The sequence below is a fragment of the Chiloscyllium plagiosum genome, unplaced genomic scaffold (assembly GCF_037043375.1).
Source record: "Chiloscyllium plagiosum isolate Xiang-an unplaced genomic scaffold, Cpla_swu_hap1 HiC_scaffold_16, whole genome shotgun sequence".
NCBI lineage: Eukaryota > Metazoa > Chordata > Chondrichthyes > Orectolobiformes > Hemiscylliidae > Chiloscyllium > Chiloscyllium plagiosum.
The window spans coordinates 87,819,722-87,835,974 of NW_028270154.1; the positions used below are offsets into that span (position 1 = coordinate 87,819,722).

Genomic DNA, 16,253 nt, shown 5'->3' on the forward strand with positions numbered 1-16,253 from the left:
TTTTTGAAATTCCGTTGGGGAAGGTGGCTACGCAGTGAACGAAACCTGCTGAAGGAAATTTAGGGATGGGCAAATGCCAGCAACGCTCAAATCCCAAGAACAAATAAAAGAAAAAAAAAAGTAGCAATTTACTGCCCACTGTCTTCCAGTGTTTATCACCTATCCATCTGCAGCCTTGCCTGCCCTCATGCCAAACCTTGCATGGTCTTTTCCCACCGTACGTACATGCTGATTGCACTCACCTCCTGCCGCATTCACTTGCAGGTGCTTTCTACACAGAGAAGCTACTCCATCAGGAAGGACAGCGAATGATCGTCCTGAACACAAACTTCTACTACAACAAGAATGCACTGACGGTGGATCTCAGTGACCCTGCTGGCCAGCTCCAGTGGTTTGATGAAACCCTTTCAAGAGCCTCCACAGCGGGAGAGAAAGTAAGAGATGATGTTTGATCTTTGATTTAGAGTCATAGAGATGGACAGCACAGAAACAGACCCTTTCAATCTAACTCAACCCTGCTGACTAGATATCCTAAACTAATCTAAGCCCATTTGCCATATCCCTCTAAACCCTTCCTATTCACGTACCCATCCAGATGCCTTTTAATCCCAGAACTAGAGGGCATAGCTTTAGGGCGAGAGGGGAAAGATATAAAAGAGACCTAAGGAGCAACTTTTTCACGCAGAGGGTGGTGTGTGTATGGAATGAGCTGCCAGAGGAAGTGGTGGAGGCTGGTACAATTACAGCATTTAAAAGGCATCTGGATGGGTATATGAACAGGAAGGGTTTGGAGGGATATGGGCCAGGTGCTGGCAGGTGGGACTAGATTGGGCTAGGATATCAACAGTTTAACTCCCCCTCCTCCATCGCCGCTCCCTCACCCCCCGACGCCTAGATGAAGAACGCCTCATCTTCTGCCTCGGAACACTTCAACCCCAGGGCATCAATGTGGACTTCACCAGTTTCCTCATTTCCCCTCCCCCCACCTTACCCCAATTCCAACCTTCCAGCTCAGCACTGTCCCCATGACCGGTCCTACCTGCCAATCTCCCTTCCCACCTATCCGCTCCACCCTCTTCTCTGACCTATCACCTCCATCCCCACCTCCATCCACCTATTGTACTCTTTGCTACCTTCTCCCCAGCCTCAACCACCAACCGCCACCCCCCCCCCCCCCCCCCCAACCCCCATTTTTCTCTCCACCCTGGAGGCTCCCTGCATCTATTCCTGATGAAGGGCTTTTGCCTGAAACATCGATTTTCCTGTTCCTCGGATGCTGCCTGACCTGTTGTGCTTTTCCAGCACCACTCTGATCTAAACGCTGGTTTAGGATATCTGGTCGGCATGGACGAGTTGGACCGAAGGGTCTGTTTCTGTGCTGTACATTTCTATGACTCTATGACTCGATAAATGTCCTACCTGCGAGCACTCGGCCCATATCCCTCCAAACCCTTCCTATTCATATACCCATCCAAATGCCTTTTAAATGTTGTAATTGTACCAGCCTCCACCACTTCCTCTGGCAGCTCATTCCATACATGCACCACCCTCTGTGTGAAAAAGTTGGCCCTTTTATATCTTTCCCCTCTCACCTTAAACCTATGACCTCTAGTTCTGGACTCCCCCACCCCAGAGAAAAGAACTTGTCTGCTCACCCTATTCATGCCCCTCATAATTTTGTAAACCTCTATAAGGTCACCCCTCAGCCTCTGATGCTCCAGGGAAAACAGCCCCAGCCTCTCCCTATAGCTCAAACATCCAACCCCAACAACTCCTTTGTAAATCTTTTCTGAACCCTTTCAAGTTTCACAATATCCTTCCGATAGCAAGGAGGACTCTATGACCAGAATTGAACGCAATATTCTAAAAATGGCCAAACCAACATACTGTGCAACTGCAACATGACCTCCCAACTCCTGTATTCAATGCTCTGACAAATAAAGGCAAGCATACCAAACACCTTCTTCACTCCCCTCTCCACATAGTAATACATAGAAGCCAGCACTGTTTAAAATAAAAAGAAACACACATTTAAACAGTAGGTGTCACAACAGTGTAAGTTCCGTACAGTCGACAGATTAATACAACATTCCAACTGGGACAATACCATGACTTTAAGAGGCATATTTTGTCTTTTTTTTATGAGGAAAGGTTGTGAGAGAGGTGCTGATCAGTGTACACACGGCCCATAAACAGTTCTTGAGGCCTTGGGGTTATTTTTAAAGTTGGAACAATAGAAGCAGCCTGAATGGGTGGGGGTAAGTTCCCAGAGAAACAGGAGTTTTAGTTTTAGTCTTTTCAGTAGCAGTTGCTTGGATCTTGAAGCTGGGTTTGGGAGCTGCAGTACATCCCTCCCTGCTACACTCTCTCTCTGAGTTTTCTCTTGATGTTCTTCCTCCTGGACTGGAGAATTGCCTGTGAGACAACCTATGTTACAGAATTTGCCTTTGCCAAGGGTGTGTTTATGAGATGTTACTATATTTGAACAGTTACTGTTTAGTCATTAAATAATTTATTATTCTGTTAAGTTTTTCAATAGAGTTAAGTTATTCCAATTTCTTCTTTATTTTGTTATATTTTAACCATAGGGTATGAATAAAGTGTGTTTTGCTTCAAATCTGGGAGTTTGACCAATCAAAATGCAACACCTGGCACTTATCTTTAAAATAAGAAAGGACGAGGGTCTGGGCTGTCTTCTGAATATATCTTGAGGGTGTTCAGTCTGGTCCATAACAAACTCACGATCACTACCCAGTGAAAATGTTTGCAAAAGGTTATAGGTCAGGAATGTCGAGTGATGGTCCTGTCATTAAATCATTAATCAACAGTTAGCAACACTAGGCTGGTGCATTTGGGTTGCCACTGGAGCGAGTTAGGTGAGACCTATAGGAATGTTCTGAGCCTTTGAGAACGGATGAGAATTAATATTTGAAACCCTATTGTCAGGTTTACATCATTGGGCATGTACCTCCTGGATTCTTTGAGAAGAAAAGGGGAACACACTGGTTCCAGGAAAAATTCAACAAAAGGTATATCGAAATCATCCAAAAACACAGCCAAGTGATAGCAGGACAGTTTTTTGGACATCAACACCGTGACAGTTTTAAAATCTTCTACTCCAATGACGGTACAGTATGGACAATTCTCTTCGTATTAAGTTCTGATTACTACTGAATTCAATCATTGTATGGATCAAGTTAAAGAGACATGGCAAGTGTATAATCTTATGCAGGGAGTGTCAAGTGAGCTCAGGTAAAACGGCCCTGTCTGTGTGATTCTCCCACTTAGCTTTCAGGATCAACAATTCACCTCATTGATTTGATTTGATTTGATTCATTTATTTTCGAATGTACCTAAGTACAGTGAAAACCTGTGTTTTGCGAGCAGTACAAGCAGATTGTAGCAAACAAGTTCAGATAGATCATAGTGTCTTAGACAGAGCGAGGTACATAAGGTTACACTGCACAGGAGGGGCACAAAGTAAGATCAACAGTGTTTGAAGTTAGAGAGTCCAATCATCAGCCTAACAATGACAAGGAACATGCTGTTCTTGAGCTTCAATCTTGAAGCACCAACCACAAATCACGTAAAGGATGCAACACTTCACTATTATAAGTGTAGTACTGACTTAAAGACCTTGCAAAGGGGCTGTTAGATTTCTTGTATAGTTCAAGGCTTCCCAGTACACATCATGATACCGCTTTGCCATGGTTTTGTGCTATTAATGAGAACACAATGTGAATACACAGAAGCAGAACACATCCATCTTTATTAAAACCAAAAGAACTGCGGTTCCTATAAATCAGAATAAAGACAGAAGTTGCTGGAAAAGCTCAGCAGGTCTAGCAGCATCTGTGGAGAGAAGTCAGAGTTAATGTGTTGGATCCAGTGACCCTTCCTCAGAACTGGTCTGAGGAAGGGTCACTGTGAAGACCCAGACCCCAGGAGAGGCCTCTCGTTTCTGCAATCGGTCAAATAAACACTTGGTCTGATTTCAGCAAGATTTAACAATTTATTACGACGCCAGGCATGGGTTATCCAGCAACACAGGGGTTAAGCATCTCTGTGTACTCTGGAAAAGTTGCTGTACTTCAGCTTAAACACAAGCAACTTTTATAGGTCTCTTAACAAACTGAACTGCCTTAATTGCAAAATTAATCCAATAAAATGTAATAAAACGACAAATAGACATAAAACTAAACCAATGATATTTCCTGGGAACTGACTTGTTTTGCGCTTCTTTATGTCCGGGACACCTGATTTCCAAGGTCAATGTAGGATACTTTAATAATGTCATATCTTACTTAGTTAATTCATACTATGAACAGGGCATTGTTTACTAATCTCTTTCAATTAGTTCAGGAATGTAGTTTTCATCAGTTAGATGCCATTATAAACAAAATTGTTAATTTGCTTCTAGAAGCCATTTTGTTATGTTATTTTATGTTACTTGCATTAAGAAGCATTTTGTAGTTAGTAAAAACATGCATTAAATGGTTGCTCCTGACAACAGCCTAAATCTAGACTTCAGATCAACTGGACCAAAACATTAACATCCATTATTATTGCCCAGTGTCAGCAGCAAGCTCTCTCAAATATGCTCAGAGGATGCAGAGTGAAGTCCCCATCCACGTTATACCATCATCACACTCGCATTTAATATTGCCCTCTCTCAGCTAAGATTGATGAGTGAATGACAACTTAGAGTTGTGAAATCGTGGAATGTTTAGTATTTGATTTGATATATTGTTGTCAAATGTACCAAGGTACAGTGAGAAGTATTGTTTTGCATGCTAGCCAGACAAATCATACCTTACACAAGTACATCAGGGTAACAACAGAATGCAGAATATAGTGTTACAGCTACAGAGAACGGGCAGAGAAAGATCAACTCTGATATATGAGAGTCCTCGGATGCTGCCTGACCTCCTGTGCTTTTCCAGCGCCACACTTTTCAACTCTGATCTCCAGTATCTGCAGTCCTGACTTTCTCGTAGCCATGGGAAACACAGAGTTACAGGGATGTGATTGGAACTTTGGAGGGTCTGTGAGGACTCGATGGGCTGGAAACGCACAGCTGGTCAGGCAGCATCCGTGGAACAGGAGAGTTGATGTTTCGAGTTTATTCTTCTCAGATGCTGCCTGACCTGCTGTGTGTTTCCAGAGCCACACTTTCTGACTCTGATCTCTAGCATCTGCAGTCCTCACTTTCTCCTAGTCTAATATATGAGAGGTCCGTTAGGGGAGAGGCTGAATTAAATCTGTTGGCACGTGTTATCAAATGTATTTTTTATTGTCTGCCCATTGGAAGAGATTTTAAATCGGCATGGGAGGGGTCTTTGATTATGTTGGCTATTTTCCCAAGGCAGCAAGAAGTGTGGATGGAGTCAGTGAATGGGAGGCTGATTTGTATAATGAACTGGGCTGCGTTCACAACTCTCTGTAATTTCTTGCAGTCTTGGTCAGAGCAGTGCCATACCAAGCCATGAAGCATCCAGATGGGATGTTTTCTATTGTGCATCTATAAAAATTGGTAAGAGTCATTGTGGGCATGCCGAATTTCCTCAGTAAGTAGAGGTGTTGGGGTGCTTTCTTGACTGTAGCATTCACATGGATGGACCAGGATGGATTGTTGGTGATATTTACTCCCAGCACCATGAAGCTCTCAACCATCTCCACCTCAACCTCATTGACACAGACAGGGGCATGTCCTCCACTCTGCTTCCTGAAGTCAATGACCAGCTCCTTCATTTTTCTGACATTGAGGGAGAGATTGTTAAGTTTACACCACGCCACTAAGCTGCCTATCTCTTTCCTGTATTCTGTCTTGTTATTTTTTTAAATCTGACCCTTCACGTGGCATCATCAGCAAGTTTGTAACTAAGAGTTGGAGCTGAATTTGGCCACACAGTGGTGAGTGTATAAGGAGGATAATAAAGGGCTGAGTACACAACCTTGCGGGGCACCAGTGTTGGGGATTATTGTGGAAGAGGTATTGATGCCTATCCTTACTGATAATGCGTCAGGAAGACGAGGATCCAGTTGCAGAGGGGAGGGGCAGAGTCCTAGGTCTTAGAGTTTGGAGATGGATTTTTTGGAATTGTGATGTTGAAGGCAGAGCTAAAGTCAATGAATAGGAGCCTGATGTAGGTATCCAGATGTTCCAGGGATGAGTGTACGGCCAGGGAGTTGGCATCTGCCAAGGGCCTATGGCAATGGCAGGCAAATTGCGGATTTCTTCCCACAGTCCAAAAATGTGCAGGTTAGGGTGGACTCAATTGTCCAGGATGTGCAGGCTAGGTGGGTTAGCCATGATGAAGGGCTTATTTCCGAACCCACACAGACACGGGGAGAACATGTAAACTCCACACAGTCGCCTGAGGCGGGAATTGAACCCGGGTCTCCGGCGCTGTGAGGCAGTAGTGCTAACCACTGTGCCACCGTGCCGCCCACAAATAGAAGCAGTCTGGCTGGGTGTCACCAGTTCCCACAGACCAGGATTTCTAGTTTTTCTTCAGTTTTTAGGTTTAGCATTAAGTAGTTGTTGTTGGCGACTCAACAGGGCAGAAGATGCTGGAGGCTTGAAGAAGTATAAGTTAACTTTCCCCTCTCTCAGTTACAGCTAGAAGTTGAGATTTCTCTTTGCTGCTGCGTTACCTGGGAGACCAATCTATTTTTCGTAATTTGCTTTTTTGCCAAGGGGTGCGTTTATGGGATGTTGCTATATTGGAAGTTAGTTAGTAATAGTTACTGTATCGTTTCCACACTGTAAGTAATCTAATCTAATCTATTCTGTTACGTTTTCCAAAGAGTTGTTATTCTAAGTTCTTCTTTCTTTTGTTGTATTTTAACTACAGTATTTTGTATAAAGTTGAGTAGATTGACCAATCAAATTGCTTCTGGAACACATTACCTTTGCCTTTAAAATAAGAAAACGTTAGGGTTCAGGCTACCTTCTTAATATATATTGATGGGGTCTGGTCTGGTCCGATACATAACAAGCTCCATCTTTGTTTCTTCAATCCCTACAATGTGGAAAAAGGCCAGTTGGTCCAACAAGTCCACACTGACCCACCCAAGAGCATCCCATATAGAGGTTTATAAAATCATGAGGGGCACGGATAGGGTGAATAGACAAGGTCTTTTCCCCAGGGTAGGGGAGTTCAGAATTAGAGGACACAGATTTAAGGTGAGAGGAGAAAAAATTAAAAGAGACTTAAGGGGCAACTCTTTCACCCAAAGGGTGGTGTGTGTATGGAATGAGCTGCCAGAGGATGTGGTGGAGGCTGGTACAATAACAACATTTAAAAGGCATCTGGATGGGTATACGAATACGAAGGGCTTAAAGGGATATAGGCCAAATGCTGGTAAGTGGGACTAGATGAGGTTGGGATATCTGGTCGGCATGGACGGTTGGACTGAAGGGTCCGTTTAATGCTGTACAGCTCTCTGACTCTATTGCCTCTTTATTTTTCTCCCGTCGATCTCCATACTAAAGTGCTTTTGAGTGAAGTTGATGATTGGCATTCGAACTAAAAAATGACAGAAGTATTTCATTGCAGGTTCTCCCGTCAGTGCCATGTTTATTGCTCCGGCAGTAACCCCTTGGAAAACCACATTAGCCGGCTTACAGAAGGGATCACAAAACCCCGGGATTCGCCTCTTTCAATATGATGTACACACTCTGCAAATCTTGGTAAGAATCCATACACACCACACTGGCTGACTTAGCATATGTAATCTTGATGTTTGTTGAAACAATGCTATCTGGAAATTGATCTCCTCACCTCTGCCTGGAATGTATAGATGAGGGAGAGTTCCTCTCAACTCCTGCCATAACTTTAATAGTTCAGAAGAATTCACAGTGGCTACTTCTACTGTTTTATGAGTGCATCAGCTGAACCCTGTGACAATTCCTTCCCCATAATCGCTAGTTCCCAAGTTGCATCTTTTTATTTCTTCTAAGATGGTATCCTGCTCTTTGTTCCTGACCTGGTGCTTTGTTAGGTTGGCATCAAGGCACAATCATTGTCCTGTAAGAACTTTAACGTGACTGGGTAGGTTCAGATTAAGAGGCAGCTCCCTATAAATTCAGCATAACGTTGCTGTTTTCACGCAGCTAATGTCTACTAAAAGAAAATTTGAGAACAATCACTGGTACTATTGGGTGGCACTTGTAACCTGTAAGCCCTTGGCTTTCTTTGTGCACTGATCTCCTGCCCTGAGCCAAGAACAGGAAAAGTTTAGTTCTGTTTTCACTCTTTAATGGGTGTTCTTGGCTACACCAACATTTGATGCCCATCCCTAATTGTCTCTGAAAACATGGAGGTAAGTAGGATATTCTTGCCTCTCTCCGCCCTTTACCACTATCCCAGTCAAATTCAGATCATTAAAGTCCTCCATAACTACTCTCTAACTGCTGCAATTTTTCAAACTTGTTCCTCTGATCCTTCCCACTGGTTGCTGACCTACAGAATACACCAAGCATCCTGCTCCTTACTCCCAGCCAAATAATTCCATCTTTGAGCCTTCTGGGACATCCAATTTCTCCATTACTGCAATACTCCTTAATTAACACCAGCAGCCCTCCCCACTTTTGTCTTTTTCTATCTTTGTTGAACACCTTGTATCCTGGAATATTTAACACCCAGTCCTGCCCACATCATATTTTCACTTGACAATCTGTACCTGCAACTAACCAGTCTTATTTACCACAATCTATGCATTCACATATGTACACAACGATGCTAATTTAGACCTCTAAGGCTAATTACCTCTCCCAGTATTTGCAATTCATCTAGAATCATAGAATCCCGTGCAGCGTGAAAGCAGGCCATTCAGCCCATCAAGATTACACCTCCCCTCTGAAGAGCATTATTGGAGATATTGAGGTGGCTCAATGGTTAGCACTGCTGCCTTACAGCACCAGGATCCCAGGTTTGATTTCAGCGTCAGGTGACTGTGTAGAGTTTGCACATTCTCCCTGTATCTGTGTGGGTTACCTCCGGATGCTCCGGTTTCCTCCCACAGTCCAAAGATGTGTAGGTCAGGTGAATTGGCCATGCTAAATTGCCCATAGTGTTAGGTGCATTAGTCAGAGGGAAATGGATCTGGGTGGGTTACTCTTCGGAGGGACAGTGTAGACTGGTTGGGCCGAAGGGCCTGTTTCCATACTGTAGGGAATCTAATCTAATCTAATCATAGACCTACCTGCTACCCTATCCCGGTAACCCCTGCATTTCCCATGGCTAGCCCACCCAACTAGCTTGCACATCCTTGGACGCTACGAGCAATTCCCCACAGCCAATCCACCCACCTGCACATCCTTGGACTTTGGAAGGAAACTGGAGCAAACCCATGCAGACACAGGAGAACGTGCAATCTCCACACAGTCACCTGAGGACTAGAATCGTACCTGGGGTCCCTAGTGCTGGGAGGCATTGGTTCTAACCACTGAACCACCACAATATCTCCGATACCTGTGGGTTCCCACATCCCTGCTAAATTACTCAAAATCCTTTCCAGGAAAAATAGCACAACGCCCCACAAGGGACACAGCCCTGACTCTGACCGGGGCAATCATCTGCATGGTCCCACCAACCCAGTCCCAGCGTGCCAAAAATCAAAAACTCTCCATCATCAACTTTTCAGCCGCACATTTACATGTCTTATCCCATTATTTCCATGCTTGTTTACACTTCACTAGGAGTAGACCAAAGATAACTCCTTCTCAATTCCTGATCTTCTACCTACCTCCTGAAATTCTGCCTGCAGGATTGCATCCATTATTCCACATATGTTGTCAGAGTCAACATGGACGTTGCCGCTGGATATCCACCCACCCTCCCTCCTCTCAACTGCTGAGTGACGTCCTTGATCCTACCCCCAGAGAGGCAACCTACCATTTTGGTTTCACGTAACAGTCACAGAAATATGTATATGTTCCCTGACTGAACCATCTGTCACTATGTCTTTTCCAGTCTTCCTTGTACCTTGAAGTGAATTAGCTTTACTGTCACATGTACCCACCTGAGTACAGTGAAAAGTTAGGAGAAAGTGAGGACTGCAGATGCTGGAGATCAGAGCTGAAAAATGTGTTGCTGGAAAAGCACAGCAGATCAGGCAGCATCCAAGGAACAGGAGAATCGACGTTTCGGGCATAAGCTTTTCCAGCAACACATTTTTCAGCTACAGTGAAAAGTTTACAATCTTAGGTACAAGGTACCTAGGCACAGATTAAATACAAATTCTTAGGGCTAAAAAATTAGAAAAATAAAGAAATAAAGTTCAGAATGACAGTCGTTCCAGAATATAATAAAGAAAAAAATAAGAGAATTTAAGACAGCTGATTCCATGGCTCTGGATTCAAGGACTCGACTCCCACCCTATCCCCCACTGGAATTGCGGGCCAGATGCTACACGTGCTGGTAAAAATGCTGCATTGAGTCACAGACTGACAGAAGCCATCGCAAGGAGACGGCGTCAAAAACAGGCCACTGAGAAAGGTGCCAGGTGCTCACAACTCAACCAGCCACAGCCTTGGCTCTGACTGCACTCCCCAGATGAACTGTCAGTACTGAGAACCGAATACAGACTAGGAGGATAATCGTGGGGGACCCATGCACTGCCTGTCAGGTGGTCTCCCATTCTTCCTCTCCAGCATGTTCTTTAAGCTGTGGACTGATCGCAAACGGAACCGTGCAGTCCAGACAACCAGAGGTGATTGCAACTGAAAACAAAAGGATATGTCTAATTGAGCTGCAAATGCGATTAGCAGATTCAACAAGTCAACAATTCAATATTACAACGTCTGCCTCTCTTTTTATTGGACAGCAACTATTGGTGCTAATTCTTCTCCCCCATCTTGCACTGCCTCTAGACCTATATTATTTCTTCACATATTAGATTATAGATTACATTACAGTGTGGAAACAGGCCCTTCGGCCCAACACGTCCACACCAACCCGCCGAAGCGCAACCCACCCACACCCCTACATTTACCCCTTACCTAACACTACGGGCAATTTAGCGTGGCCAATTCATCTGACCTGCACATCTTTGGACTGTGGGAGGAAACTGGAGCACCCGGAGGAAACCCACGCAGACACGGGGAGAATGTGCAAACTCCACACAGTCAGTCGCCTGAGTCGGGAATTGAACCCGGGTCTCTGGCACTGTGAGGCAGCAGTGCTAACCACTGTGCCACCGTGCCGCCCACTGTTCCGTTACTGTTTCCTTTAGAAATTGGAAATTAGTCCCATTTATTCCATAATAGCGTTGAACATTGTTAGTTTCACAATTATTACGAATGTAAGATCAGGAGCATTGTGTTCGGATGTGTTTGTCATGACAGACATTGCTATTCCTTCCACAAGAAAGGGTCAGAAGTCACATGACACCAGGTTATAGTCCAATAGGTTTATTTGAAATCACAAGCATTCGGAGCACTGTTCCTCCATCAGCTGAAGTGATTTGAAATAAACCTGTTGGACCATAACCCGGTGTTGTGTGACTTCTGACTCTGCCCACCCCAGTCCAACACTGGCACCTCCACATCATGGATACCACAAGAAAAGGCAGGGGAAGAAGATAGACATCAATAAATCAACTTCCAGATAAAAATGAGATTAACATTTTCAAAGCATTCCCACAAATGTTTTCCTGACGTTGTTGGATGTCTTTGGATGGAAGGAATCGTCTGGTAATTTAAAAACGCTTGATTCACACAGTAACAATTGCATAAACCCAGAGCAGCGACCAAAGAAAATAATGAACTTCATTATAAATGAGTACAACTTATTCAAAATACATATGAAAAATGTATGGCACTTGGTCAGGTTTCGTTCGCTCAGGGACAAGAGAAACATTAAAACCTCCTGGGAAATTTGGGATGCTGATTGGTTGAGACACAGCCATGGAGAATGCACCATGCTTTGGGCATTCTGAGAGTCTGTGGTGTTTTCTCCACAGTAATACTTTTTTAAATTCACTCCTAGGATGGGGGAGTTGTTGGCTGGCATTTATTGCCCATTCCCAACCACCCAGTTAATGGTCAATCACGTTGCTATGGCTGTGAAGTCACACGTAGACCAGACACTACTTTCTTCAGCTCTTGATAGAGAGTCATCTAGATTCTAAACGTTAGCTTGATGTCTCTTCATGGATACTGCTGACCCACTGTGATCTCCAGCATCTTTCTTCGTTTTTACTAGATTTTCCCAATAATCAAGAATGGTCTCTTGGTCATCATCAGACTTTTCATCCCAGATTTTTTATTGAATTCAAATTCCATCATTTGCCGTGACAGGATTCAAGCTAGAGTTCCCAGAACAGGATATTCTTACTACATTATTAAGCTGGTGAGGGTTAAGAAGAGATTTACCAGGGTGTTGCCAGGAATGAGGGGTTTGAGTTATAAGGAGAGGCTGGGACTCTTTTCACTGGAGCACACATGGTTGCAGGGTGACCTTATAGAGGTTTATAAAATCATGAGGGACATAGATAACGATTGGCAGATGTATTTTCACCCCTAGGGGTTGGAATTTCAAAACCAGGGGGCATATTTTTGAAGGTTGAGAGGAGAAAGATTTAAAAAATGAATGAGAGGCAATTTTATTTACAAAGAGCATTTGTGTGTGAAATAAACTTCCAGAGGAAGTGGCGGATGCAGGTACAATTACAAGATATTTGGGTAAGTACATGAATAAGAAATGATTGGAGATACAGGCTAAGAACAGGCAGATGGGGGCTAGCTTAGTTTGGGATTATGGACTAGTTGGACCGAAGGGTCTGTCCCCATGCTGCATGACTCTGTAAGCTTACTGGATGTCTGGGTTACTAATCCAATGACAATACCACTAGACCATCATCTCCCCAAAAACCAGTTACATAAATCAATATGAACTGCCAAGCTGTTAACACCCAAATTTCCACACATTACAAAATGTCGCCTTATTTGAAATTTGGTATGCTTACCGTTGTCCCAATGAGTGCAAAATGGCAAGCTTCAACAGTACGTCTCTTTCTTCAGCATGATTGAAGTAATTTTAACCTTACAGTGGCTGTCTCAAGTAGGCACAGAAAAGGGAATGGAAATCTGCAGCTTCACTGAACACAGCACATTTTGCATTGACACATTACAGCAGCTGTAGCGTATCCGTGCTACAAATGGAACATATTTTTCCACACTCAAAATTTACAGACAACTTGTTTCTCTGCTTTTTCCCATCTTAGGATATGGTGACCTATTATTTGAATTTAACTTTGGCCAATACCCAGGCTCCACTTTGGGAAGAAGAATACCGTTTAACAGAAGCCTTCCAAGTACACGATGGAACAGCTGGATCCATGCAAGCTGTGCTGGATAAATTGAGCCAGGACAAAGATTATTTGCAGAAATATTACGAATACAATTCAGTTAGTTACGACTTGGGTGATTGTGATGACTGGTGCCGGACTGATCACATTTGCGCAATTAGAGATGTCGATTATGCAAGGTACAAAAATTGTATCAAATCTGAAGGATCATCCACAATTAATGAAATGCATTTGCTGTTATGCTTTTTTGTGCTGTTGTGCAGCATGTTCTTTCCTTGCAACTTCACTTAAATGGAATTTTACCTCCTAGCATGCAAATTACTTCTTTTGATTTTACTGTTGATTTAATGGCAAAATAGTGAGATAAAGGTCACATGGAGCTTTAACACAGGATAGACCTTTTGGGTCAAAAGTCTTCTTTAACTGGTTCAAATTCTGTACTCACATACAAGCTCCCCATACGCAGTGCATTAAGGCACCACCAACTTTAATATTCGAACAGAGATGGTTTCAGCCTCAGCTCTTGAACCGATGGATGTTTTGTCCACCTCAAACATCGAGTGAAAACTGAAGATTGTCTTCTCAAAAGATGCAACTGCAGGATTCCATATATAAGCAATGAGCTTCATTTTCACACCTAGAACTCAAGTCATTTTCCAATTATAGATCAACACATAGATTCAGCCACTGCTCTTGATGATATAAAATGTACCTGCAAATGTTCAAGTATTTCTTTCAGGGGAGCTGTTGACTCAGTATTGTACATCAGCTATTTTAGTCCAGACAAAGCCAGATGGCAGCTGTCACTTTGTCAAATATTATGGGACTAAGGCTCAATTTTCTTGATGATTTGAACTAGAATAAAAGCCTTTTTTTTTGCAAAAAAAAAAACACAATTCCAGTTGGCATCTTCCTTGAAGAACATTCTCAGATGCTGAAGGTGGTGAACTCCACTCCACCCAAATCCAATGAATAATCAAGTGATGGAGAGCCATTAAAAAACTCCAATCTTATGCAGAACACATCTGTTAAGATTCTCAGAAGATACGGGATGGCCACAACAAACCCAGCGCTATATTATGAGCACTACCAGGTTCAAACCATTTTGATTTGTGAGATTCATCCAGCAATATAACCATTGCTCCGGGCTGAAGTCAAACCCCACCATCAGAGTTTGTCAATTGAATTCAATAAATAGTACATATCCTTCATAAGCTATGATCAGTATTGATGACCATGAACCAATAGTATTGTAATATCCTGTCATGTTACAGAGTCGCGGAAGGAGTGGTCTTTCCGGAACGCTGATAGGGGAGGGGAGGGAAATATATCCCTGGTGGTGGGGTCTGTTTGGAGGTGGCGGAAATGACGAAGGATGATACGATGTATCTGGAGGTTGGTGGAGTGGTAGATGAGGACCAGTGAGGTTCTGTCCTGGTGGCGATTGGAGGGGCGGGGTTCAAGACGGAGGAGCGGAAAGTGGAGGAGATGCGGTGGAGAGCATCGTCAACCACGTCTGAGGGGAAATTGCGGTCTTTGAAGAAGGAGGCCATCTGGGTTGTTTGGTATTGGTATTGGTCCTCCTGGGAGCAGATGCGGCAGAGGCGAAGGAATTGGGAGAATGGGATGGCGTTTTAACAGGGGGTAGGGTGGGAGGAGGTGTAATCTAGGTAGCTGTGGGAGTCGGTCGGTTTATAGTAAATGATATATTTCCCTCCCCTCCCCTATCAGCGTTCCGGAAAGACCACTCCCTCGTCAGGTCCACACCCCCTCGAACCCAACCTCCACTCCCGGCACCTTCCCCTGCAACTGCAAAAAATGCAAAACTTGCGCCCACACCTCCCCCCTCACTTCCCTCCAAGGCCCCAAGGGATCCTTCGATTTCCGTCACAAATTCACCTGCACCTCCACACACATCATTTACTGCATCCGCTGCACCCGATGTGGCCTCCTCTACATTGGGGAGACAGGCCGCCTACTTGTGGAACATTTCAGAGAACACCTCTGGGACACCCGCACCAACCAACCCAACCGCCCTGTGGCTGAACACTAATTCCCCCTCCCACTCCGCCAAGGACATGCAGGTCCTTGGCCTCCTCCATCGCCAGACCATGGCAACATGACGCCTGGAGGAAGAGCGCCTCATCTTCCGCCTAGGAACCCTCCAACCACAAGGGATGAATGCAGATTTCTCCAGCCTCCTCATTTCCCCTCCCCCCACCTTTTCTCAGTCCCAACCCTCAGACCCAGCACCGCCTTCTTGACCTGCAATCTTCTTCCCGACCTCTCCTGCCCCACCCCCTCTCCGGCCTATCACCCTCACCTTAACCTCCTTCCACCTATCGCATTCCCAATGCCCCTCCCCAAAGTCCCTCCTCCCTACCTTTTATCTTAGCCTGCTTGGCACACCTTCCTCATTCCTGAAGAAGGGCTTATGCCCGAAACGTTGATTCTCCTGTTCCTTGGATGCTGCCTGACCTGCTGCGCTTTTCCAGCAATACATTTTTCAGCTCAAACAAAAAGACTCAGCAACATCCAAGATAATGGGTGGCACAGTGGTTAGCACTGCTGCTTCACAGCGCCAGAGACCCGGGTTCAATTCCCACCTCAGGCGACTGACTGTGTGGAGTTTGCACATTCTCCCCGTGTCTGCGTGGGTTTCCTCCGGGTGCTCCGGTTTCCTCCCACAGTCCAAAGATGTGCAGGTCAGGTGAATTGGCCAGGCTAAACTGCCCGTAGTGTTAGGTGTAGGGGAATGGGTCTGGGTGGGTTGCAGGTCGGTGTGGACTTGGGCCGAAGGGGCTGTTTCCACACTAAGTAATCTAATCTAATCGTTTCCTAATGGGAACATTGTTGGTACTCAGGGGGTGCATCTTGCATTAATCTCATGAACACCTTTCTAGACTGCTCTAGTAAGCTAACATGCTGGACCACAG

The 16,253-nt window shown here is 44.4% G+C and overlaps 1 protein-coding gene across 1 annotated transcript in view; it reads left to right on the forward strand.

Moving 5' to 3' along the window:
• Positions 1-16,201, forward strand: part of LOC122556845 (acid sphingomyelinase-like phosphodiesterase 3b) — a 33,567-nt gene extending 17,366 nt beyond the window's left edge. The window contains exons 5-8 of the mRNA XM_043704090.2: positions 265-434; positions 2,947-3,127; positions 7,563-7,696; positions 13,234-16,201. Of these exons, the coding sequence (XP_043560025.2) occupies positions 265-434; positions 2,947-3,127; positions 7,563-7,696; positions 13,234-13,608 (860 nt within the window). The 3' untranslated portion in view covers positions 13,609-16,201. The remainder of the gene's footprint in view (positions 1-264; positions 435-2,946; positions 3,128-7,562; positions 7,697-13,233) is intronic.
• The last annotated feature ends 52 nt before the right edge of the window (positions 16,202-16,253 follow it).